This window comes from Cotesia glomerata, linkage group LG7 (genome assembly GCF_020080835.1).
Source record: "Cotesia glomerata isolate CgM1 linkage group LG7, MPM_Cglom_v2.3, whole genome shotgun sequence".
Lineage (NCBI taxonomy): Eukaryota > Metazoa > Arthropoda > Insecta > Hymenoptera > Braconidae > Cotesia > Cotesia glomerata.
In genome coordinates, this window is record NC_058164.1 from 12,380,199 (window position 1) to 12,406,143 (window position 25,945).

The window sequence follows — 25,945 nt, forward strand, 5'->3', positions numbered from 1 at the left end:
TCGCCGACAGCATGGCAATTGGTAAAATAAATTTTCAACGCCGTTGATAAAGACACGTAAGACTCAAAAATCATAGTAAAAGATAAAACACCTGAAAGTTTTTAAAATTTTTTTTTTTGCCACCAAATTTTTATAAAAAATACACAAAAATTACAAGTAATTGTTGGTGAAATTTTAATAAAATATTTTGCTTAAATTGATAAAAAAAATTTGAAAAACTGAAATTAAAGAAATTGTCAATTTTTCAAATTTCTATAACTAAATTATGAAAATATTTTTTAAAAAAATGTTCTTGTCAAAATTAGAAGATAATATTGAAGTTAGCAGTCAGCTGTTAATTCTAAAAATTACTATAAAAAAATGCTTTTAAAAATTTTCACTTGTAATTTTTATAAGTTTTCACAAGTGGAATTTTTTAATTAAATTTTTTTTATAATAATTTAATTAATATAAAATTCTAAAGTAATTTTTAATGTCCGTCAACTTCAGTGTTATAATTACAAATACAATTTCAAAAGTATTTTTTATAAATAATTTGTAATAATAATAAAATAATTGTCAGCTAATGTCGTTATAAAAATTAGCTGAAATAAAAAATTTTTAGAATTTTTAATTAAAAATTTTCATTCCCTTGTAAAAATTAGAAAAAATTACAAGTGCAAATTTTTTATAAAAATATTTTTTTTTCATCATTAATTCGTAATAAAAATCAACACAATATTTAAAAAAATTGTAGCTTTTACCTCATTTGTCACAATAAATAATTGAAAAAAATATTTACCTTGCAGGAACTACCACTGGAGCTACAACGGGTCAGACTGGCACAACTGGAACAGGGATGTCTGCTCCAGAAAGTTGAACAGGAACCGGATCAATACCCAGGAACTCAGGAACCTTTCGCAAGCCCTCAGCACGCCTTTTCAAATCTGCTAGCACACGTCTCTTCGATGACGCTCCACCAGGAGAACGTTGACAGGCAAGGCCTCACCACCTAGGGAACGCTACCTTGCGCAACTAGAACAACTTACGGCGATGGCATTCGTCAACGAAGAAGCCAGTATCCAAGCTTTGATAGCGACTTTTGGAGACATTAATGTCCCGCCATCGAGAGATTACTTGTCAACGGGCAAGTTTCGATGAACTATCCGCTAATATTTCAATAATGTCAACGATAATGATAATTTATGTTATTAAATATAATTAATACTTCTCACTTATAATAATTGTTCTTTTGCTTTTTGTCTATATGATAGATTTTAGATTTTTAGATTACATCTGGTAAATTTTTATTGTTTGAAATAAAAAAATCTCTGGCAGTAAATAAAAATGAGTCACACAACTCTTGGCGTTTCACATTTTCACATTGCATTTTATTTAACTGGTTGTTGATTACAGACAAAATATATTATTTATACTACGGAAGTATGTACATATTTTTTTTAATGTAAAAGTTTTGTGCTTAGGACATTGAAATCAAAAATTTAGTTTAATTGTTTTGACACGATTATAAAATAGGCAATAAAAGAGTGTGACTTATTTATAAACTATGAATTGAATATGAAATAACAAACGTTGGTTTCATACTTATTGATTAATAAATTAATTAATTTGTGGTCGTTAATCAGTTGGTTACTTTTTGTTTTAGAACGTCACACTCGGGACATGTTTATTTTGCGAAAGTTTGATCATTAACATTGTTTTATTTTTCTTTGTATTGATCACGGTGGATGTTTTTTCTTATACAAATAAAAACATGTATTGATAAATAAACAAAATTTATAAATAAATTTATATTGACTTGTAGCGAGACCAAGAATGCTTAATTGTATGTTAGATTAATTACCGATTAGTAATTATTAATTTGTAATTTTAACTGTAATTAATATAAATTACAGGTAATGTTTAAAAGATCGATAAACGCAGGTCTCACTGTCTAAAAACTGTGGAAATATTGTAAATAAATATTAAAAAACATTTTATGGTTTTTTTAATGTCTACTTTATTTTTAAATTTTTATTTATTCAAATTGAAAATTTCAGCTCTTGATTGTTTTTATATTAATTTTCTAATTATGAAATTTAAAATTTTATGATGAAATTAGTAAATATCTGATGATTATAATTTTTTTTAAACTCCCATTGAGTCGAGTATTAAAAAAGCTATAGTTATTAAAAAATTAAAATTTTTCTTTGATTTAAGAAAAAAAATTAAAATAAAGCCTTATATAAGGTAAACAAGAATAAAAAAACTTCCAGCAAATTCGAAAGGGGACGTCGGAGTCACAAGTGGCCAAAATAATTCAATAAAATTATTTATTTATCACAATAATATTTATCAGGAGCTAGTAAATACAAATATTGAATAAACTAATATATAAATTTAATAAAATGATCTCCAGCCTCTTATTTGAATAATTATCGGAATAAGTCCCTGGTGCTGACATCTATACGTGGGAATAACTATTACTTTTTTAAGATTCACAAATTACCGACTGCTACCGTAAAGAATAGCTGTCCTTGCTCTTTATCAACAGATCAGCCGTGACTACAGACATCGCTTACAAAATCCCGCTTGGTTTACTAAGAAGGGGCAAAATTGAGGAAGTGGGGGAAAAAACCCGAAAGTACCCGACGGCGACTTACTGGACGGGACGACTTTACTTTATATTTAGGCGCGCGCTTGCGCGCGTACATAACTCTAGTTTCACTTAAAAACGATTCACGAACATGGCCTTGTCACACAAAACACGAGTGATGATGTAGTATAATCCGGACAAAACATAACCAAGAATCACTTCTCCAGGTGGAAAGTAGTTGTGAATCCATATTTAGAAATAAATTATTATTCATTTGTTTTTTACTTGACACGATGGAAATTCAAAATTTGAAAACCCCGTTCGGTAAATTTCTTTCTGGAAAATATGAAAAGTTAGTTGTTTTCATTATTTAATTGAGTTTTTAATGTTAAGATTATTATTATTATTCATTAAATATAGAGTTATGATAGTTTGTGATGATAATTGACTGTTTTATTTCAGGAGCTTCGCTTATAAAACGATAAAGGATCGCTTGCCTGTCATCATCACAAGTATTATTGATAATATAAGCCAATGCAAAGATTCAATAATTACAAAATATGGTTCGGTAAGATCAGTGAAATTTTTATCAGTTCAACCGGCTTGCAAATAATATGATTTTAATGTCTTTTTTATCTACTGTCGCCGTTGCCAACTCGCACATTCACAATAATTTTAGAGGACATCAAACCCACTTCCATGTTTTACACATTGAAACTCCCAACGTCGACCTGTAAATTTTAAAAGTAAAAAAAAAAATTTGTTAGCATTAATTATTATCAAAGTGGAGTACAATAAAATTGTATTTTTCACGATAATACTTGTAACAGATTTTTTCCTAAATTTAGTGGAACTTTTTTCCTGATAATAGAAGACAAAAACTGTAATTGAAAACAAAATTTTTTAATTTATCGGTTTTTCGCAGAGTAAGAACTACTTGTTCATAACGCTCACTCTAAACTGCCAAATATTACAATAAAAAATGCATATACCGTAAACTATTGGCTATTTCAAAGGATTCACAAATTAAAAGTCCAATTTTAATCCTTTTTTTTAATCAAAGTGAATTTTGTTCGTTAATCTCTTCTCTAAATTTTATCTGCAGCGTATCAAATATATTTCATTAGCTTACGACATATTTTAGCGTAAATTTAGTTGCAATATTATTATTTTCTACACAAATTAAAATCAAGCCTTACTTCATGTTCATGGTCGAAGAATTATTTTAGAATTAGGAAGGATAAAAAAAGTTAAAATTATAAATAGCCTAAAACTTTTCAACTACGATCATTGTATTTTCAGATCAACTGGACTATTAAGTTTCAATATCACCCAATTTTCTCTTACCTGTGTAATGAAATATCAATTGTTAACGTTACAGAATTGTTCTGAGGAGCTAAAACAAGTAATAGGGCAATTGAGTGAACTAAAAAGTGAAATGATGACAAATAAACCATTAAAATTTATGAGTTCATCTGAAAATGGGAAAGAAGATATCTCAAAATGGAATGAGTGTATTAAAAATCAACAATTTAAAAACGCAAATTTGTCTACATGGTATAATTCTGTATGGTTATTCAGTGAATGTTATATGTATCGTCGAGTAGCTCATATTTTTTTATCAACGTGAGTAAAAATAAAAATCAACATTAATAAGTAACTCTGAGACTTGCTATAAGATGTACTTGATAAATAACTAAAAATTTTCAATCATGTCTATAATCACGATAGAACTACGTTATTGACTTACGATTATTTTGAAAAACAAAAGCACGATAATTTTACTACATCTCTAGAAACAATTTCTGTGTTAGCGAATTACACTATGAAGGTGTTGAATGAATCAGAAAGTAATTTAATTGATAATCAAAAAAATTGTTTTACAAATCTCCTGAAATCAGCTCTTTGGGGAAATAAGTATGTTTCATTATTAAATAATTAAATTATAAGCTCAAATTTTTTAATTAAAAAAAAAATTCTTAAATTGCAGATGTGACCTATCTCTGAGCCAAGGTAGTGCAGTTAAAATAGAAGACATGGTAGATCAAACAAAGACGTTAGATGAAAATATTTTAATTGATCATAGTGATTTAATTTGGACTCGTCTTAATCATTTTCGTGCTGATAAAAAAGGCACTACCATAGACATCTTTCTGGACAATGCAGGATATGAATTATTCACTGATTTTTGTATCGCTGCATTCTTAATCGAAAATAATTTCGCTAAAAAAATTAGGTTTTATGTGAAAAGTATTCCCTGGTTTGTCAGTGATGTAACTGAACGGGATTTATTTTGGACAATTGACACTATGAAAAATTCAAATCATAAAAATTTAATGAAATTGGGTCATCGTTGTTCAAAGTATCTAGAAGATAATAAATGGACTGTTGAAGTATGTATGAAATTAGATATTACGATATTTTGAGTCAGGCCGATCGAAATAATTTGCGTTTTAAAATATTTCTAGCCTTGACAACTCACAACAATTACAACTTGAGTGAAAATAATATTTTTGATCTGAAAATTTTTATACTTCATTAATTATATATGACACTCTTGGAAATGCTTCAGCTGCATATTGAAATAATCTAAAATGTATTTATTAATATAATTTTTTCGTTTCATTAGTTATGAATTGTACTTTTTTAAGAAAAAAATTAAGCTAAATTATAAAGAGCACCAAAAGTGTTTATATTTAAATAATTATAATAATTCAATTGCACAAATCGAACTGTAAAAAAGCATCGGAAATGTATAAATCTCGTGAAATTATTAATTATTTTTGTCCAAAATGTGTTGTAGGAACAAATTTTGTGAGTTAAAAATCAAAAATTTACTTTTTTTTTGTAAGTTATTTTCTCTCCATAATTATGGCCAGTAGTTTTGTTATGAGTTTTTTTAACCTAGTGCCATTTTTAGTTTTTTATGACATAAATAACTATCGATAAAAATAAGAATGAGTATTTTTAAAGGAAAAAAAAAACTTTTTTTTTTTTTCTTCAAGAACTCATAAAGAGCTGATCTCGTTGAGTTAAAAAATGTCCTAATCTTTATTTTCAATAAACTTTATTAATTTTTACATTTCATAGCCAAACTTATAGCAAGATGATTTTCTACAAGAATTTCCGATTTCCTTCAAAAGTTCATATTTTTAAAGCAAATGATAGATGTTTATGAATTTTTTCGGACTTTTTTTTAATCTTCCTTTTTAAAAATTTATAATTGTATTTTTAAAAATAACTTAAACTTTACTCTACTAATTTATTAAAAATTTTCAATAAATTCTTATCTCTTTGATGACTGTTGTAAAATAAACACTCTGTTGTTATAAAATATGAGATCTCGATAAATAATGAGAATTATATGACTTCAAGATTATTCTTATCATTAATTAATTTTTTTGCGTAAAATATTTTTATATTTTTCATAAAAAACAATTTTTATTTATTATGATAATCAGGTATTAAAGCAATCTCTATAATTAGATATTAATTTTTTATAGATTGAATCTTTTTGGACAGAACCATATGATTTTTCACAAATGAAAGTGGAATCACTACCGCTGTATAATAAGCTATCTGAAGCTATTTTAATTATATTTAAAGGAGATTTAAATTATCGAAAACTAATGGGAGATATCAACTGGGACTATGAAACTGATTTGAAAACAGCACTCCGAGGATTTCAGCCGACTAATATAGTAACATTAAGAACAGTAAAAGCTGATTTGATTGTCGGCGTGCCTCATAAAAAAGTAAATGAACTATTTTGTAAACAAGAAAATTGGATGGAAACCGGCCAATACGGTCTCATTCATTCCTACTTCGTTGATCATAATTTATAAAAAAACAACTTTACTTTAAAATTAATATTTTCTGTAAAATACAGAGTGGGAATGTAAATATTGTATGAGCGTCTTATTTTATTGATTTATTTCATAATATTAATGATTAAAAATAAAACATGATCTTGTCTATGTAAAATCATATTTATTTCTTTAAGTTTAATATATTTTAATAAGATAATCACTAAGAAATATGACATTAAGTAACTAGTATCTGTAAATACGTAATATTTTTGCAATCTATGAATATTTGTACAGTTGGTTATTCTATATTAAATAATACAACGATATTTTTCAATTTTCGATAGAACCATCTAACAATTGTAAGATGATACATTTTAAATATTATACACTGATAAAAATAAATCAATTTGATCAAAGATAGAAATTCTTAAACCAAGAACATAATTTTAAAGAATTCCATCATTTTCAATCAAATAAAAACATTTTTTAATCAAGTAGGATTTACTCGAATCGAGAATACTTTCTCAGACCAAGATTTTATTCACTTGATCCAAGTTCATCTAACTCGAAAATTATGTCCTTTCGTCAAGAATTTTTTTCTTGAATTAAGTTAATTTTTTCATCAGTGTATATATGATTAAACATATATTTGAAATAATTTGATCGTATAATACATTTTAAAACAATGTTTTTTTTATATATCTCTAACGAACTAATCACAACTTAATTTATAAAGAAATAGCTTTTATGTAAAATAAAGATACATTAGAAAAAAATAACATCAATTATAATTTGTGCTATTAACTACAATAATATAATTAATCTGTGTTAATGGATAACAATTTCGAATCATTGCTAAAATAATATACTACATTAATTTACAATTAAATCATATAAGTTGAGATTAGTATTGGAATGAATTTTGGACACGGAAAAAATGCCATTACATTGGTCACTGTTTCCTATAGTATATATCAATAGCGATTTTAGAATAAAAAAGTTCGATGTGCTTGGACAATAATGAACGCTTTGTAAAAATTTTGTAAAGCATTCACTACTATCGAAGTATATTCAACCTTGTTATTTTTATCGCACGACTTACTTCTGTGCGCAACAGTATAGTAAGCCACTATGTTCTTTTTATCTGGCTGAAGATGATCATTAGGGAGTAAAAATAATAATAATAAGTGAGTTTAACAATATCGTAAACATATATGTAAACACACATATATGTTTTTTCTTTTTCAATCGACATCTTACAATAAATAGACTTAAAATTTCCTCAACATTACTTTGTAGCTCAAAAAAGAAAAAATTCCATATGAAATGTTTCACCATCATCTTTTTTGCTTAATTTCTTGCCAGCAAGTGTTGGGAAGATGAATCATTGTGGAAGAATTATTCCATTGAAAGTAGTACAATTATAATAGCTTTAACCACTTAATCGTGATTTATGTCACGTTTAGAGTAGAATCCTGTTAACATATGAATAAAAATTAATCATTTTATCAATTTACTCTTCTTTATCATTCTAAAATAATTGTTCAAAATATTTCTCTGCAATGTTGATAAATTACAATTATATTGAGAAATTAATGAACAAATAACCCTTTGAGATTAGAAAATTAAAAATAATATAGAGAAATTAATTAAGCAAAAAGAAAAAAAATACTACAATTCATTTGCAAGTACGGTATTTAATTTTTTTATTACAAGCCTGAAAATTAGTTTTTTTAATTAGTTTTTCAAATTTTCAAAACTACAGTAAGCATGTATGAGGTTTTATAATCTTTAATATTCTGAGAGGTTGAGTATTAGATTTCACTAGTTGATATGAAAAATTTAAGATTGTCTCTTTACTAACGATAATGAAAAAATATTCCGGTGAATCTGTCAATCACTAGATGATCTTCAAAAATAGTTAAATCAAGTACAAGTTTTTTAGTTTTTCTAAAAGATAACTTAATTGGAATTTTTAACTGATAACTTATCTAAAAAAAGTATTTTTATTGAAAAAATATTTTCGATAAAGGAGAAGCTTTTAACTCGTAAAAAATTAAATTTTTCATGTAAACAACGTTGAAATATTTATTTTTTACTGATAACAGGATTTTTTATTGTTAAAAAAAACTTTTGCTGCAATTGACTGAAAATTAATAAATTCGAAGTTGTGTGTGTTTCCGGTAATGATGCATTTGATTTTGAAAAGAGTTTGTACTCAATTTCTAGATAGAATAATACCGTATTTATTCCAAAAATTATAAATATCGTTTTATTATAATGAATGAACAAGGTTTGCAAAGAACTTTGAAAAACTAAATATTTTTTAATTGTTGGCATTAAAACTTGGTTTTAATGTATAAAGTCCGTTGAAACAGGACGATTGTATCAAATTAACACACATAAGTATTCAATATTTAGCATAAAACTTTGAACCCAAATTTTTTTTACCGCAATAACTAAAAATTTTTTACTTTGTACAAGTAATTAAAAATTTTCTATTTTCTATTCATGTGAATTCCGTTATAAATCGATAATAAAACTTCCATTAAATGTATTAATTTTTAATTTTTATAACAAGTAAGTTTCATTTTTATTATTATAAAAATTAAGCTACAAAAAATATAATTAATAAATTGTCCTATAATCGTAGGATTTCTGGATCAGTTATTTTAAAATTGACAACAGCAAAGTTTACTATTTTTTAAATAAGTTTAATGTAATCTTATGTTAATATATAATACATATTTTTTCTCTATCTTAGTGGATTTGATATGTCACAAATATTAAAATGCCGATATTATTTCATAAATTTAAATTATTTTGTAAAATCATTAATACTTTGATGATAAGATGTTAAACAAAGTTCGATAAATAAAATCAATACTACAACATAAAATTTGATCAAGATGTGAATTCATACCTCATATTTATTATTTATAGTATAATGTTACTTTGTAAATGCAGCAAATACTGCCCATAAAACTTGATTTGCATTGGGTTTATTGGCTTCTGCTTCAAAATCAAGTTCTAATAATTTTCTAACACGAAGCATAGCTACTTCATAATCATCATCTGATAGAGGTGCAAATGCATTTTCTAATACATCTGCAGCGTGCGCTAGGAAAACAAGTGCGAGAATTCTTCTATCCATTCGACTGGCATCATTTACCCAACGACATAAAACAGCTTCTTGTATCTAAAACATGTGTTGTAAATAATTTCATGCTCGATAATAAATAAAAAAGAGAAAAAAAAACAACAGAAAATGACTTTATAAATTTTTAACACATAAGTATTATAAAGCAAAATTTTTAACTTCCCGCTAAGAAAATTGAAAATTTTCAAAAATTGGGAAGTTATTGGTTTTACTCCGTTTTTCGAAAATCAAGTTTTCAATTGATGTTAACGTTTTGGGGTCTTAGGAAGCTACTCCGAATGTATCCGCGATGATGTCCGTATGCCTGTGTGTGTGTGTTAAACTTTTAAACGGCTTTACCGACCAGTTCCAAAAACTAATCAGCTCTTAACATCAAAAAGCCATGTCGATTGCCGCCAAGCCGGTCAAAATCGGTTGATTCGTTCGTGAGTTATGGTTAACGAAAAAAATGTTTGTTTCAGAATTTCTATGTAATTTTTAGTCTGACCAATTCAAGCTCTAAGATTCTTTAAAGAGCTCAAAAAGCTGCGTTGAATTCAGTAAACTGCGAGAAAATCGGTTCGTTCATTTAAAAGTTATTGCGGTTTGAAAATTCAAAAAATAGTGTTTTATTAAACTTCTATCAGACTTTTAAGCTCGAAGAACTCAAAAGCATAGACTAGCTATCTTTTTGAGCTCGGAGAGCTCATAATGACACGAAAATCATATTTTTGAGCTCGAAAAGCTCAAAACCGTAATAAGTGTAATTTTGAGCGCTTAAAGTAAGGAATTAGCAGGAAGTTGCAGGGATGGCCTTTAAGGTCAACCGTTTGCCTAATTTTTTTAAGTTCTCTTATTAATAAGAGCCCATGAACTTAAGAAAATTTTCACTATATGAAACAATGAAAATATTTTCTAAAAATGCTTTTGTGTATGCATGTGTATGTTTTATTTTTCGTTGTGGTATATCTTTCCTGAACGAATCAACTTCATGTGATACAATTCACAGTTTTAGAAGGGTGATCTGAGACCTAATTAGATTTTAGAGTCCTTTTTTTTTATCTAATTTCAATATAGCTTAGCCGATCAATATAGAAACACATATATCTTTTTTACGAAAGAAACGACACAAAATAATCCCGCAAACTGCATCAAAATCGAATAACTCATTAAATAATGAGCAATTTACACTTGAAAGTAATGAAGAGTTTTCGGGATAGCTTGAGACTCAAACATTTTTCAAACAAGCCTGAAGAGGATAAAAATGTATAAAATGAACTAATTTCTGTACCCATGTTGAAGAAATAAATTTCAAAAATGCGGAAAAATTTCCAATTGCCGTAATAACTCAACTGTCATAATGGATTCAAATTAATCAGTGTATTATTTTCTTAACTGTTACGTAATCATGAAAACAAATGTTTTTTACTCAGCAACTAAAATTAAGAGGTTAAATAAAAGGCAATTTCTAATACTAAGCTATCAGAATTTTCAATATCAATTGAAATTAAAAAAAAAAAATTAATTTTTACTGTTATTTATAAAATCTAATAAATGCCACTGAGACGGTTCATCCTTTATTTCTTTTTTCCTCCAAGTGTTTAATTCTATTACTATGATAAGAAAAAAACGAAGAATTATCTCTTAAAGTTTAAATTTATGTTTAAGATAAATAATCATCTAAGCAAGAAAATGTTGAGAGGTTTCTTTTATGGCGTATCGTTATTTAGTTACAAAAATCAGAAAGAGCAAAAAAACTTTTTCATGTTATTCTTGTGGAAAATCGAAAAGTGCGATTCAGACCATTTGATATTTATATTAACAGTTTATTATATCGAACGAGACTTTTGAACTTTCAACGAAATTTTCAACAAAAATAAATGTTTTTTTTTAATCATCCTAGTAATTGTCAATATTAATTTTTTTTCAACACCAATATTCACTATTCATGTAATAAACAAAAAAATTTTTGTTTATTTCTTTATTTTTGGAATATATGTCTTTTACAGCTTTAAATATTAAAAATATTAAAATTTACAGTACTTGAAGATTTTTTCTTAGTTTTTTTTTTTTTTTTTCAGCTTTAAAGTTAAGATGTTTGGCAAATCCAAAAGTGCACAACTTACAATGCTCATTCGTTGGATAAATAAAAAAAAAGTAGTTCATGTTCTGAAAAAATATTTTTTTTTAATTTTATTTTAAATATTACTTTACTTTTTGATTTATTTAAATATTACTTTTGCTATTTGCTATTTTTTTTTTATTACTTTCAAATACAATTTCTGTTTTTTATTTATTTTATTTGTTTTTTCATTTCAAATTTCGCACGGTGTTTTTTAAACTGATCATGGGCACTGAGTGTGCGCCAGCATCAGCTGTCATGCACGTCGGTAGAACATTTACTGATACGGATATACATATATATATAGGTATACAAACACTCATGTGTATATTTTTTTTTTATTATTTTAATTTTTCATTAATAACGATTAAACAACACCAATTAAGATGACTATTTGCAATACCAATCTCCGCAAAGTGGATCTCAAGCTAATAAAAAAAAACTGATTGAATTCGTGAATTTTTACGCAAGTTATCGTGTTCCAAACGGAAAATGTGCTGATTGACAGGAATTTTCTTTTAACTATTTCGATATTTTTTTCTGATTCTATTATCTTAAATTAATTTTTACCAATGACAGAATTAATCTCCATTAAATTATCTATCGAATGATACGCAAATTAATAAGACTACGTGGATTACCAATCGTGTATTTAATTAAATAGTTTTGAAACCGAGGCAAAATTCATTAATTATAAAGAGGCACAGGACAGATCATTGATTACTAAGTCCATTTCTCAGTCAGTTTTTACAAATAGTAAGAACTATATAGGAATGATTAACTCTTCTAAAAATTGTACTTTAAAAAAATGTAATATTTAACTTGCTGTTTAATGATTTTCCATTTATTAAAATAATTAGTAGATATATGTTGCAACAAAATCATAAAAAAGTGTATAATTAACATTGCGTTTATATAAAATAATACATTTCTAACATAAATAATGTTTAAAATACAATTTGAATCGATTCGGACCGGTAGATTTTGAGAAATCTCAAAAAAATAAAAAAAAAAATTTTTTTTAAATGTGGTTTTTTTGGAATAATTTTTAATCGGCTCTGTCGATCAACTCCAAAAAATAACCAGCTCTTAACCTTGATAAACCACGTCGATCGCTGCCAATCCGGTAAAAATCGGTTGATTCGTTCGAGAGATATCCTGAACGAAAGAAAACCGAAAAAAGTGTTTTTTCGGAATTACTCTGAAATTCCTAGTTTGATCAATTCAATCTTATTTATTAATTCTTCATGAGGCTTAAAAAACTGCGTTAAGTGCCGCCAACTACGTGAAAATCGGTTCATTCATTCAAAAGTTATTGCCATTTGAAAATTCAAAAAATAGCGTTTTATCAAATTACTATCAGACTTTTGAGCTCAAAATAACACATAAATGGTATCTTTGAGCTCGAAGAGCTGAATATGGCAACTATTTTATTAAGTCTAAAAATTTAATAATATTTTCGTAAAAGTCCTGTACCTCTTCAATAAAAATTAATGTATAATAATAAATACCTTTTTAACAAGTCGAGTTTTAGCTAAATTGTCAGTCAATGGGTGTGTGGTCATATCAAATAATAAAAAATTTTGTTTCTCTGTTGTGAGAACACCCTTTTCAACTAAGTTTTTAGCCAATCGTTCTCTAACATTTTTTAATTGATACCTCAGTTTTAAGGGATTCCATGTTTCTCCTAAAAGCAAAAATTGAATTTAATCAACAATAAATAATACATAACTCAATTATATCTAATAAAATTATTTTCAACAACAAACCGCTCAAGTATTCAATCCAACTTTGAACTGGTTCCGGTGGTTCATATTCTTTCAAATGTTTCAAAGCTTCATCCAATAGTACATCTCCAGTAGGAGCATCATTTTTTACTAATAATTTTCTAGCTAACAAACCACGTTTTCGCATTCCAGCTTTTTCCAATTCGACTCTGCCGCGGAGACCTAATTCTGCTAATATGCAACCTCTCAGTCCAGAACTTATACAGTCATTCCAAAATGAAGTATAACCCTGCGTAAAAAATAACAAAGGATCAATATTACTTTCAATTAGTTATCTTATGATCATGCAAACTTTTGTAATTAAGTCATCAAAATTTTTACTCCTTAGATCCTAATCTGATTTCATGTCTGCCGATAGATAATAATAACAAATTATTTTTTAAAAGATTAAAAAAAGCTGGTGTTCTACCTCTTTATCTTTCAATCCAAGCAACAAAACTTCTTCCATTAACGTTAATCTGGTCTCTTTGTCTGAATCTTCATCGACAGTTGGGTTGGAATTAAAATCTTTCAATGAATTACCCTCAACGTCAGGTGCGTGGCCAGATGACTGATCATTGTAAACTCCATTAGGATCAGAATTTCCATCCTGACCTATAGTATTACCACTATTAACTACTCTTCGTCTTTGAACTAAACCGTCAGTACGATTCATCCTATTTTTCTTTTAACGAAACGTTTAATTTTGTTCTGTATTTGTAATCACGTAACAAAACTTCAACTACTTGATTCTAATCTTCACGGCTATAATTTTGATTAACAACATCTACTGCACAATAACAATACTTGTTGATGTCGATAATAACATTAAATTCATTTCAAAATGGCTTGTCTATTACTGTTCTGCTGTCTTTTAAGGTTTTTCATAATAATAATCAGCAATCGTAAATGACACGTTTGAGTAATAAATCTTTATCCACTAGATGTCATTGACGGTCAATGACACTTTCTTTTACAACGGAAGTGATGATAATTTATCATCAAAGTTTTTTTCTCTGTTTAATTTTAAATTTATTACTTTTAGTCGAATGTAATAATGTATAAAAAAAAAGCCTTACAACCCTATAAGGTAAAAGCCCCAATATATGATCATGTACCAGTATATGATCACTCCATGTATTTGTATACCTATATTTGTGAATATACCCTGATAGCCAAGTTGGCCGAAACTTGACGACAAAAGTAATCCCAAATAAACGGAAAGTTACTGCCGCAAGGTGGCGTCAAGAAGATGGCAATAGTTGTAAAGAAATACTTGCTGTCAACTTTTCGCCAACTTTCCTTCAACTTTTGACCAATTGATCAGTCGACTGAAATATTATTTTTTACCACCCGAGACGATAATTTATCGATTAATAATACCGATAATATTGTATTTGTTCTTATCAGATACGAGTTTTAATGATTCTGCCACCAGATGGCATAATTAGCAGTATGCATATATATATATATATATATATATATTCATTTGTCACCGGAAATTTTAATTTAATTAATTACTTTGTGTTAATTATAATGATGAAATAATATGCTTAGTGTTTGTAATAAAATAGAAAATTATATTTGTTTCTGTAACCTAAATAGTTGACATTCTATAAGTTATATATACCTCCTTACAATTAATATATATTTTAAATGAAAAAAATACTTAATTAAAAAATATTAATTTAAGAAATGCTGATCCACTGGAGGATGATTTTCAGATGACTTAGAATAAAAATCTTCAGAAAAATCCGTGCTTTTCTTCCTCTTTTTCGGTGGTTCTGAGGCGGATTTAGTTTTTACTCTCATTCGAGAATCTGCTGCTTTCAGTGCAGTTTTTAAAGCTTCATGATATTGTTGCACAGTTAAATTAGGGTACACCGATCTTAAAGCCGCTGAAATAATGTATAATATTAATGAATGAAATAAAAATATTAATTCGGAAAATTATAAGAAAATTAAAACTTCATAATACTTACAGAGAAAATCACGATCGAGCATGGAACCAGCCAAAGTGTTTGGTTTCCCTTTACTGGGTTCAAAGTAATTGTAAGTGATTAACAGCTCCTCCATCATGAGTAAATTATTTTTCAAAATATATCGAACGTTATCCATTACACATCTTCCTCCTTTAAAAGCACTAATATAATTTCTCTGTAAATAAAAAAATAATATCAATTATGGGCTATTAATAAACTCTTAAGTATCGAATTATTACATTATGTTTGTACTGTAACTAATCTCTGTTAATGTTTTATATTTTAAGTTTAAATACTAATTATAATATTATACTTACTAATTTAGTTCTGTTTTCTTCTGTAGCTTTTTCATATTCTTTAACTTCCGCCGCAGTGTGGAACGGTACGAAGTCAGGTTTGGCTATTGTCGATGCAATCGTTGGATTTCCACGCTGATGAACAATTTGCGACAATTTGGATAATTGCTCGCCTTGTTTATCCATTTTTTTTGATAATTCACTGGAATCATAATAATTGTATCAAGTTTTTATTACATAAAAAATAATTTTTTACGGAATTTTTTTTCAAGTAAAACTATGAATTTGTACAAAAATATTAGTATCAGGATAATTATGTAGGGGTAACTTAACCCGTCAGCACTCACGTTATGAGCATTTTGCTCACGCAACAACATCCGACTTATAGAGCGGCGCTGTAGTGCAAGTGAGAAACTAAAATTCACGTGAGTTCTGACGGGTTAAATACCAATTCGATGTTCGTAACTCAGTGCATTTTTCAAGACTTACAAAAACTTTAGTATAAATACAAAAGTATCATTACAATATTACAATATATAAGTGCAGGGTGAGTCATTATTTTAGAATTTATTACAACTCATAGGACTATTTAGGACTATTCATAAATCCTGTAAGAAAAAACGATCATTAAAGGATTGGATTGAAATCTTGAATTTCAAGGGAATCAACTTTTTCAAGCTTTAATAAATATCTGCATGCAATCAAATGTCTAAGTTAAAACTGTACTTAGCAACTTGATGAGCTTATATAATAAATGTATAAATAATTATTATTTACAAAATATAGAATAATGTTAACTTACTTCAATAACAAAGTGTTATTTTGCGTAATGTTTAAAATGTCGAGAAGGACTTTTCCTGCCGGGTGTTGATCTGGAATAAAAACATCTTCCTGTGGATCTTTTGGATTAACAGGATCCCCTTCAGTTGTCTGAATACCTTCTTTAGAATTCTGTAACGGCCCTCCTGGTTTCTGTGAAAGTTCGCCACCATTATGTGGAGGCTCTGGAGGTTTTTGAGAAACGCTAACCGTTTGCAATGATCCTGGATGATCTTTTAATGAAGGGCGGAAGCCTATTATTTTAATCGGTTTCCCATTTGTCACAGGAATTAATTTCTGTCCTGGTTTCACAGAATGTGCTAACTGAGCAACCTTACTGATCTTGAATGTAGGTTTTTTCTTGAATGTAACACTACTACTAGTGCTGCTGTCACTCTCGTTACCGCTCTAATAAAAGAAAATAATAAAAATATATTAGATTAGATGAAACTTAAATAGTTTTAGATTTACCGTTAGATATACAAATAAAAATAAAATTTACAGATTATATTGCACACTTGTAAATAAGGTGCAACATGATAAAGAACTTAATTAAATAAGAAGAAAGTATTGGTGAATCAACTATAGGTATAGGAATGTTACATCGACTGCGGGTTATAATATAACATAATAAATAAAATATAAAACTCTAATTAACATTAAGTAAAAAACAGGAATCATGAACCAAAATACAGGCTGGAAAATAATGTTTACAATTTTCTTACATAATGTATGACTAATTTGTTTTATTGCGAATTGTCATAATTCCAAAATATTAGTCACGAGATTGAGAAACCAATAAATATCGGTCTCCGTCATTGAATATATATGGTGAACACTAGTAATCTGCAGCTGTAAACAATCCTATCCTAATATAAAATTGAGATGAAATGTATGTGGCATCAAACTATTCGTAACGTGATTGGTCGAATATATTATAAGCATGAAAATATATGCAAATGCTACAGTCAGGCGCGCGCTTGCGCGCGCAAATTCAAATTCTAGTATAATATATTATAAGTAAATGCTTAATCTATATTCAATAAGCAACACCACACTTGATCAAGAAAATTTGAAACTTGTGAGTAAACGCTGTGAAAGCCATCAGTAATTATGATAAATAATATTTAAGAAGATTCATGCACAGTTTAAATTAGTTTATTACATATTAATTAGTGAAGTCAGGCACCTTAATAATTTTCCTGAAGAATGAAATCTTAAATGTATGAATAAAAAAACTTACTATTATTTAAAGGAAAGTAGATAAATAAAAAACAATTTTTTAAATTTTATTTCAATATTTGAATTAACAAATTGAACCCTTTTTGTTTGACCACTGAAACAGATAATTGAAGAAAAATATCGAATTCGACTGTAAATGATTATATTTCTAATTATGTATTGATAGCAAAAAGTTATTCGTTAAGGTTTAATATTTAAATAACAAATGACTGACGAGAAGATAAAATCAACAAAATTTAATTCACAGTGATCAATTTTTTTATTCATATAAATGAAAGTTTCTCAAATTAAATATATTGATAACAAAGCGTGATCGTATTTTATTAAATGCATAGCATTAACAAATTAAGAACAACTGATACATTAATTACTTAAAAAAAAAGTAATAGCAAGGAATTAAAAAAAATACTAACCTCATCGTTGTCTGCTGGCATGACTTTTGATATAAGATTCAAATAATAAACCTCGCTCAATTGATTTATGTTAATTTTAACATAAATAATTTGTTATGATACTATTATGTGATGTTAAACACAAATTAATTAAAACTAAATATTAATAATGATAATTATGGTATGTGTTGTGATGCGCATTAATTTAAAACAATGGCCGCTTTCTACTAAGCATACGATAGAATAACATGAACATCTTTTTACAGAAACTCTATGCCTAAATCTACCTTTAAATCACAGTGCTTACTGGAAACGTTAATATTGGTGAAGAAGCCATTGTTATCAAATTAAAGTAAATTAAATTAAACATCATTGTTATTGGGAGAGTGAAAATAAAATTAATAATAACCTTGGGATTATTAATTATATATAATTAATTATATGTAATCATGTTAAATTAAATATACATATATAATGTATTGTCATTCAAAAAATTTATTTATAATTTATGTATAATTCCATATGTAATTATAGATGACATTTTTTTCTCCTGATATTTACATAATTTTTTGTTTAAATTAAAATAAATTTTATCAAATTTTAACTTCTACTTATTTATTAGTTATAGTAACAAAACAATTATTATATAAACTTGATGTACACCTTTACTGCTAATGAATTATCGTCATTTGTTGTTTTAAATATTTTACAGTTTGAGATGTTCCTTCAGATTCATTAAATATTCTTATCAACTTTCAGGCAAAATTTGCGTTGCACCTTGCTTCGTACTTTTGAACGCAACTTGCTGTGAAAAAATAATACTTTGAATCATAAGAGAAAAAGTTGCGTGAAACTTGCTGTACAAATTCGAGTACAACTTTCTATTCACTTGTTGCCGGCTATTTTTTGACGACAACGTGCCTGTACCTTGCGGCAGTAGATTGGTCTTCTTTTTCTCAGAAACTTGTAGCCAACGTGACGCCAACAATGGCAAATTCGGAACTTGACCGCAAGTTGTCGCTAAGTTGGTGGCAACTATTTGACACCAACTTTGTTGGTCTGAAACTCTGGCTATCAGGGTAGATATACAAATACATGGAGTGATCATATACTGGTACATGATCATATATTGGGGCTTTTACCTTAGAATATATATTGTGAATTGGATTAAAACAGAAAATTCTTTAATTTATTCTGTCACGATATTCCAATTTTTATGTACGCTCTGGCGGATCCGATTTTATCTAAATATATAACTCATTTTGGAATCAATTATGTGTGCAACTTTAATAAAGTTTAATTGGTAAGTTCAATATATTTTTGAATTAAACTCGCTTGGAATATAATTCAGTAATTTTTGGAAATTTTGCTAACAATAGGTATACAAAAATAAAATTTTTAAGCTATATATAGTATTTGATGAAACCAATCGAAACTGCAATTGATCTGCTGTTGGGAGTGCGACAGAGATAGTTTCGTTGAACTCCGTGAGAGCAAAGCGAGAAAAAGATGGTCTCGCCTGATAGCCATGCTTTGATTAAAAGTAGTTGGATTTCAGCAGTTACAGTTAACTTGACATCAAGTTTGCCGTAAATTTTTACAGTACAACAGTTGTAAGCAAATTGACTAAAATCTACAGCCCCAATTTGAATACATGTTAACACCGAACTTTTGGTTAAATTGTACTACAATTTTACTACAATTTGAATAAAATACTTGTACTGCAAGTCTTGACGTCAAATTGCAGTGTAACTTGTAGACAACTTAAGTAAAAACGTTTGGTTTGCAACTTTTTTTATCAAGTTGGCTACGAATTTCGGCAGTAGATTGAATAAAAGTTTGAGCCGAGGTGGCTATCAGGGAAGTTACCTATAAGTTACCCTGATAGCCAGAGTTTCAGACCAACCAAGTTGGTGTCAGATAGTTGCCACCAACTTAGCGACAACTTGCGGTCAACTTTCGAATTTGTAACTGTTGGCGACAAGTTTCTGAGAAAAAAAGAGCCCAATCTACTGCCGCCAAATGTGTCGCCAAATTTCTTGAGAAACTTGTCGTCAACTTGGTGTGAAAAAGTTTCAGAAGCAACTCTTGTCAACAACTTGGTCAACAAGTTGACACTAACCGAGTTCATTTCCAAGAGTTGCCGCCAACTTGGTGACAACTTGCGGCAGTCAACGCGTGTTCGTCAATTTCCGTGAAAATTCTTATGTTTCCAACGATCTCATTGGTTGAAACGTACTTAAATTTTGACAATGAAGTTTTTTATTCAAAATTGTAAACAGATGTACAAATGTACCTTAGAAAATTGTAAGCCTCAAATTCAAGTTACACTAGAAAATTATTACCGCAAGATCAGAAGAAAATATGTCAAAAAAAGGAAAAAGTACTAATTTTACCGCTGTAGAAAAAAAATATTTTCTACAAATTTTAAAAAATGATGCCCAAGTAATTGAAAATAAAAAGAGTGATGCTGCTACATTAAGTGAAAAAAAAAGCATGGGATTTCATCGCAACCGACTTTAATTCATCTAGTATAATTACTGAAAAGGTAAAATTAAATTTTTAATATGACTCTAAAATTAACAGCCACTTGATCAGTTTTTAATTAAATTTTACAAATAAATTAGTTTTAGAAAGTTTTTCTTGAAAAATTGGACTTTTAGTTTTTCAAATTTTCTACATCCCAAGCGTCTCAAAATAAAATGTTAACTTTTTGGTAGATTTCACTCAACAAGAAGTTAAAAAATTAATAATTGTCAACTTAAATTTAACAAAACATTAACAAAAAAAAAATTTGTGCCGCTTGGGATGTGAAATTTTTTCGTTAACTGCGTTTTATTGTGATTTTTTCAAAGAGAAACCATTAAAAATTGTTAGTTATCTGTTAATTTCATTTTTATTTTTTTGATACATAGTATGCCGAATTTATAATAATTTTTAAAAATATTGCAGCGAAACGCAGATCAACTCAAAAAACTTTGGTCAAATCTAAAAACCAAACAACGGAATGCGCTGACAACCGAAAAGCAACATCGCCTTGCAACTGGTGGCGGTCCATCAATTCCAGATTCTGAAGTTGATCCTGATATTGCACTTATTGCCCCAAACTGCACCGATTTTATTTTCTTCAAATATGTCTGAAGAAGAAGTTACTGGGACGTTTTCATCTTTTTTTCCTTCTGTAATTATTTTATTTTTAAAACTACTAAGATATTTGCTGTTCTGACTTTTTTATATATTTTGGTTAATCGTTCACTATTAATGAAATTATAAGAAATATTTTTTATCTAGCTAAGTATGATGCTGTTGACTCAATGGAATGTGAAGAATACATAAGCCTTAAACAACTATTCCCAGATGATGAGAATGATGGCAATGATGATGAAGAATTACCACGTGAACCCTCATCGTCTATTGTTACTAAAAAATCGTTGGTAGAAATAGTTTTATTAGCCATAATACTTAAAATATATATTTTATTTATTTATTTATTTATTTATTTACTGATCATGGAGATAATTCTCCTTTTGACCACAAATCCAAATAATTACAAAATTGTTGAAAATACATAGGTAGTAAGAAACTGATATAATAATAATAACAATGATAATAAAACTATAAACAAAGAAATATTAGTGCAAAAGTAGCAAGTAATCACAGACATTTTCTTCGCATTCAAAATCAAAATTAGGTTTACAATCAAGTGCTTAAATCATACTGACTCTTTTCTAACTCTAACAAATACAAATAACATTTATGACGGAAATTATCTAGAGTCTCAGCTGATGTAATAACAACTTGTAGATTATTCCAAAAATTACAACCAGTAACAATGAAAGATTTATAATAAGCTGCTGTACGCGCAAAAGGCACCTGCAGTGAATTTGTTTTACCTAATTCCCTACGACCTGAAGCACTAGTTTTGTCTAATAACTGATCACCGAAAAGACTTGGACTTATTAAACAAACCGCCTTATAAAACTCACTAGCTACTAGTTGTAATCTTCGGTTTGGTGACTTTAGCCATCCAAGCGCCTGCCGATGCTTCGTTATATGCTCCACTTGGCGTATTCGTAAAACGAAACGCACACAATTGTTCAGCGATACTAACAGCGATCTTTCAAGCTCAAATGACAAATTTTAATTAATATTTTTAAAATCATCTTAGCTCAACAATCTAGGAAAAGAACTAAAGGAAGAGAAAATCCACCCAATGAAGACGAGAAATTCTATAGAAGCGAAAGGTTAAGAAAAATAATAAAGCAAGAAGAGGAATTATTTCAACTGAAATGTCAACATGAAGAAGAGATACATAATCTAACAATAGAACACCTGAAACAAAAGTATAAATTAGAGATTCGTGCAGCAACCGCTGCAGCTGAACTAAGTGAGTTAAATTTATTAAGACAACAAAATAAGAATTAAGGGCATGATTGACATGATTTCTTCTGGATGTTTCTAGTTTATTATTAATTTTTATAATAAATAACATAGAAATGTAAAGATAAAAATTTATCATTAGTTTAAAAGATTTTATAAGGTGATAGCAATTTTTAAAATACCAATAATTTTATACTAAACGTTAAAAAACTTTTTAAGTGCTAAGGGCTAACAGTATTTTAATTTTAAAGTGCATTTGATTGCAATTGTTAACTATATTGGAGTGTTAAGCCCGTAACTTTTTATTAAAGCATGTATTAAATTTTTATATTAAATAAATTACTTTTTAATGCAATCAAACCAAAAATGTCAAGGTTGAAAATAAAAATAGTTTTTTTATAAAAAATTTTGTTTTTTATTAAAACACGTTCAAAAACTTTTCTTATAGATATATTTTTGAAAAAGTAATTACAAATGATATCAAGTATATTTACAAGTGGGTTGTTTATTGTCACGCGGGATTTTATTTTATAATTTAATTTGAAATATACTTAAAAATGACTGATTGAGATTGTGTGGCAAGGTATGATTTTAAATGATAAGAGTTCAATTGAACTTAATGTTGATGTTTATTTAGAAATCGGAGAGATGGAGTGAATAGTTACAGCTCTCGGGGAGAAGTGAAGTCACAAAGTCTCAACTCTGACTGCTCAGCTTCACGTTCCCCCACTATGGTTACACGTATACACCTATACTATTGCTAGAACTACCCTTATACATAGTGCGTAATATACTATCTTACATGTACTTATATAAACTTATTTATATATAACACTTATTATTTGCGGCTGCGCCCGGCTTACATATTCATGTACCTGTATTTACCTGGCTTTAAATTCAGCACAGCGACCTAGGGAAACCGCAGAAAACCTGGTCGAGGTACAGACAGTAATAATAATATAATATCAGATCGTTGTTAACAATGATTATCCTTATCTATTATTTATTATTATTTAATTAACATATATTCATTAGAATCAATTAACGTGTTATAATTTTAAAAGGCTTTTAAGGTATTATCTGCTCAATAAATTATATCAGATGCGGAATTTACTTTAATATTTGCTAATCATTTCTAAATTCAATTTAATACCATTTACTATTCAATTATTCCAATATGTAATTAAATTTGTCTAAAACCATTGTGACATTAAATCCATACATACATACACATGTTGTAGCGTCTAAATACTCATTTATTTATGTTATTTAGTTACTTAAAATAAAGTGGATAAATAAATTATTATTTATTTATTTTGTTGTTAAATTCAGTTGTAGTGCCTTGTTTTTTAGAGAACAAGAGACCGTTGAGTTTCCACACGTGTCTTTTATGGCTTTTCTTTTAAGGACTTGAAGTTGTCATGTGGCAAGGACACGTTCTGTGTTTACTCAAAGATTTTATGGTTTTTCAGAACCTAATACCATATTCCTTTGTATTATTTTCTCGACATTAAAGTTTCTCTTTCGAAGACACGTGTGCACTCAACGACCAAACTCAGCAATTAAATCAAATATTAAATCAACTAGGAATTCTGAATCTATTTAAAATATAAATATAAATTTAAATTATAAATGTAACTAATTAACACATTTAAATCATGGTTTATCTGACAAGTAGTGTCACCTGCCAGATGCAACCCAAAGCATTATAGTTATTACGACATAACAGCGTCCTCCTTCTATCTAGCCTTCGTGCATCAGACAAGTAACCCATCTCATCCATATAATCATCAATGGAAGACCCAACACAATAATATGTGATGTAGCAGCACATGCCGCCATCTACATAGGATATAAATTAGCGGTTTATTTAAATTCAAATCAGACAAATAATTGATTAATAATATAATTATAAGAATAATTATTTGTAGAAAAATAATAAGAATAATATTAAGAACATCGTAACAAAGAAAATAAAACATATGGAATACTTAAATATAGAATGGTCACTCGAGAGGAAAATAAAATATAATATCTCGAGAAAAGCTATAAAAAGGAGAAACTAAAATCTTAAATAACAAATACATCTTTGTTTCTTAGAGACTCTAGCAAAATACTACAATTTACGACTTTGAATAAAGGACTTTATTATCCTAGGCTAAACTAAATATTCCCTTTTTTATGGCTTTTCTTCTAACCAGGCAACGACTACGACGCCATGTGTTAAACACATGGTTAGTTTCACTTTTCCGAGAGAAAATTAAGCGAAGGCGTCACTTTTACTTTTGAGTCCCACTCTTGAAGAAATCGACCAATTAGAAATCATTCTTATAATAAATCCAACCCTAAAGCTAAAATCTCCCCTCTAAAATAAGTTATTAACTCGATGTAAAACTTAGGAAAATTAAGATATAGCAGTAAGCAAGTAACTCCTGTATATGAAACATCTTACAATATATCCCATATAACTTGCATATAAAATCTCATCATTCATAATACCGAATGCCAAATCCTCATCCTAACTAATATAAATTAATAATAATATTAATTATTATTCACGGAAGTCCGTAACAGGAATACTTTCGTATTCTTTAGCGAATTTTAAAGAGCCCGCCGATCTGAGCCGAATCTAACTATAATATTGAGACATCTACAGCAGTAAAAACTTACTAAACATCGGATCAGATCATAACAAATAAAATTTCGATTCAAACCTTCGAGGAAACGCCCACTCGGGATGGGGACACTTTGCCGACAAACTTTGGGAATTTTAAGTTTATAAGTTGGCATTACCACGAAATCTGATAAATCCATTCAGGAGTTCACACATAGTGAACAGAATGTCTTGTGCTGCCGTCTCTAGGATTATTAATGAATAGTATCATTTAAATTTTTTTACATATGCCGCCTGTTACTTCTGGATAAAGTAGGAAGTTGTATGATAGTGTTGCAATCAGTTAATAGATGGCTGATATACCCTTTATATCGAAATAAAATACTATTCTCAAGACATATCTGTTTTAAGTTATAAAAAGCTTGATATCTGATGATATGTAAATCGGAGTCTATTATTAATTTATTTATATTTACAATAACAATAAATTAATATAATAAAAAATGTATTGAAGAAAAATTAAAATTAAATGAAAATAATATAAAATAACGAGTTTGTTTATAATTAATTTTATATTTATTAAAGTGAAAAATTATTTAATTCAATACAAATACAGCGTTTTTCGGAGTGACAAATAATAATTACTAATAAATAATTTTTTTTTTTTTTAACACGCTTTTATTAACTTCACCTGTATGTTTGTATGTTTGTATGTTTGTATGTATGTTTGTATGTAACTCTCCTTCGCATAAAGAGACTACCATAATGATATTATTTAAATTTTGATTATTATCAACCTAGAACCCAGG

The 25,945-nt window shown here is 28.0% G+C and overlaps 3 protein-coding genes and 2 long non-coding RNA genes across 6 annotated transcripts; 3 read left to right on the forward strand and 2 right to left on the reverse strand.

Annotated features, from left to right (window-relative positions):
- Positions 1-2,657: 2,657 nt before the first annotated feature.
- Positions 2,658-6,559, forward strand: LOC123269280 (damage-control phosphatase ARMT1-like; the record flags this gene model as incomplete). The annotated part of the gene is given in 6 exon segments (XM_044734881.1): positions 2,658-2,927; positions 3,038-3,143; positions 3,957-4,201; positions 4,307-4,492; positions 4,566-4,968; positions 6,079-6,559. Coding segments are annotated over 6 exon segments (1,341 nt in total). The 3' UTR covers positions 6,421-6,559.
- A 1,065-nt stretch (positions 6,560-7,624) lies between these two features.
- Positions 7,625-14,311, reverse strand: LOC123269285 (Golgi phosphoprotein 3 homolog sauron). Its single transcript, XM_044734887.1, has 5 exons — positions 13,842-14,311; positions 13,415-13,661; positions 13,157-13,332; positions 9,308-9,583; positions 7,625-7,859 (listed from the first exon to the last, which is right to left on the reverse strand). The coding sequence occupies exons 1-4, from the start codon at positions 14,085-14,087 to the stop codon at positions 9,335-9,337; spliced, it is 918 nt and encodes a 305-aa protein (XP_044590822.1). The 5' UTR covers positions 14,088-14,311; the 3' UTR covers positions 7,625-7,859; positions 9,308-9,334.
- A 659-nt stretch (positions 14,312-14,970) lies between these two features.
- On the reverse strand, positions 14,971-18,448 carry LOC123269284. Of its 2 annotated transcripts, XM_044734885.1 has the most exons (6): positions 18,164-18,448; positions 16,628-16,916; positions 16,492-16,561; positions 15,711-15,891; positions 15,394-15,568; positions 14,971-15,309 (listed from the first exon to the last, which is right to left on the reverse strand). In XM_044734885.1, the coding sequence occupies exons 1-6, from the start codon at positions 18,182-18,184 to the stop codon at positions 15,095-15,097; spliced, it is 951 nt and encodes a 316-aa protein (XP_044590820.1). In that variant the 5' UTR covers positions 18,185-18,448; the 3' UTR covers positions 14,971-15,094. The 2 variants fall into 2 exon arrangements, with proteins under 2 accessions (XP_044590820.1, XP_044590819.1); XM_044734884.1 differs by having other exon boundaries at positions 16,492-16,916; positions 18,164-18,447.
- A 1,715-nt stretch (positions 18,449-20,163) lies between these two features.
- Positions 20,164-22,405, forward strand: LOC123269292. The gene is made up of 4 exons (XR_006510374.1): positions 20,164-20,690; positions 21,095-21,323; positions 21,434-21,572; positions 22,311-22,405. It is a non-coding gene; the product is annotated as an uncharacterized LOC123269292 (long non-coding RNA).
- A 616-nt stretch (positions 22,406-23,021) lies between these two features.
- Positions 23,022-23,631, forward strand: LOC123269537. Its single transcript, XR_006510448.1, has 2 exons — positions 23,022-23,461; positions 23,587-23,631. It is a non-coding gene; the product is annotated as an uncharacterized LOC123269537 (long non-coding RNA).
- Positions 23,632-25,945: the final 2,314 nt, after the last annotated feature.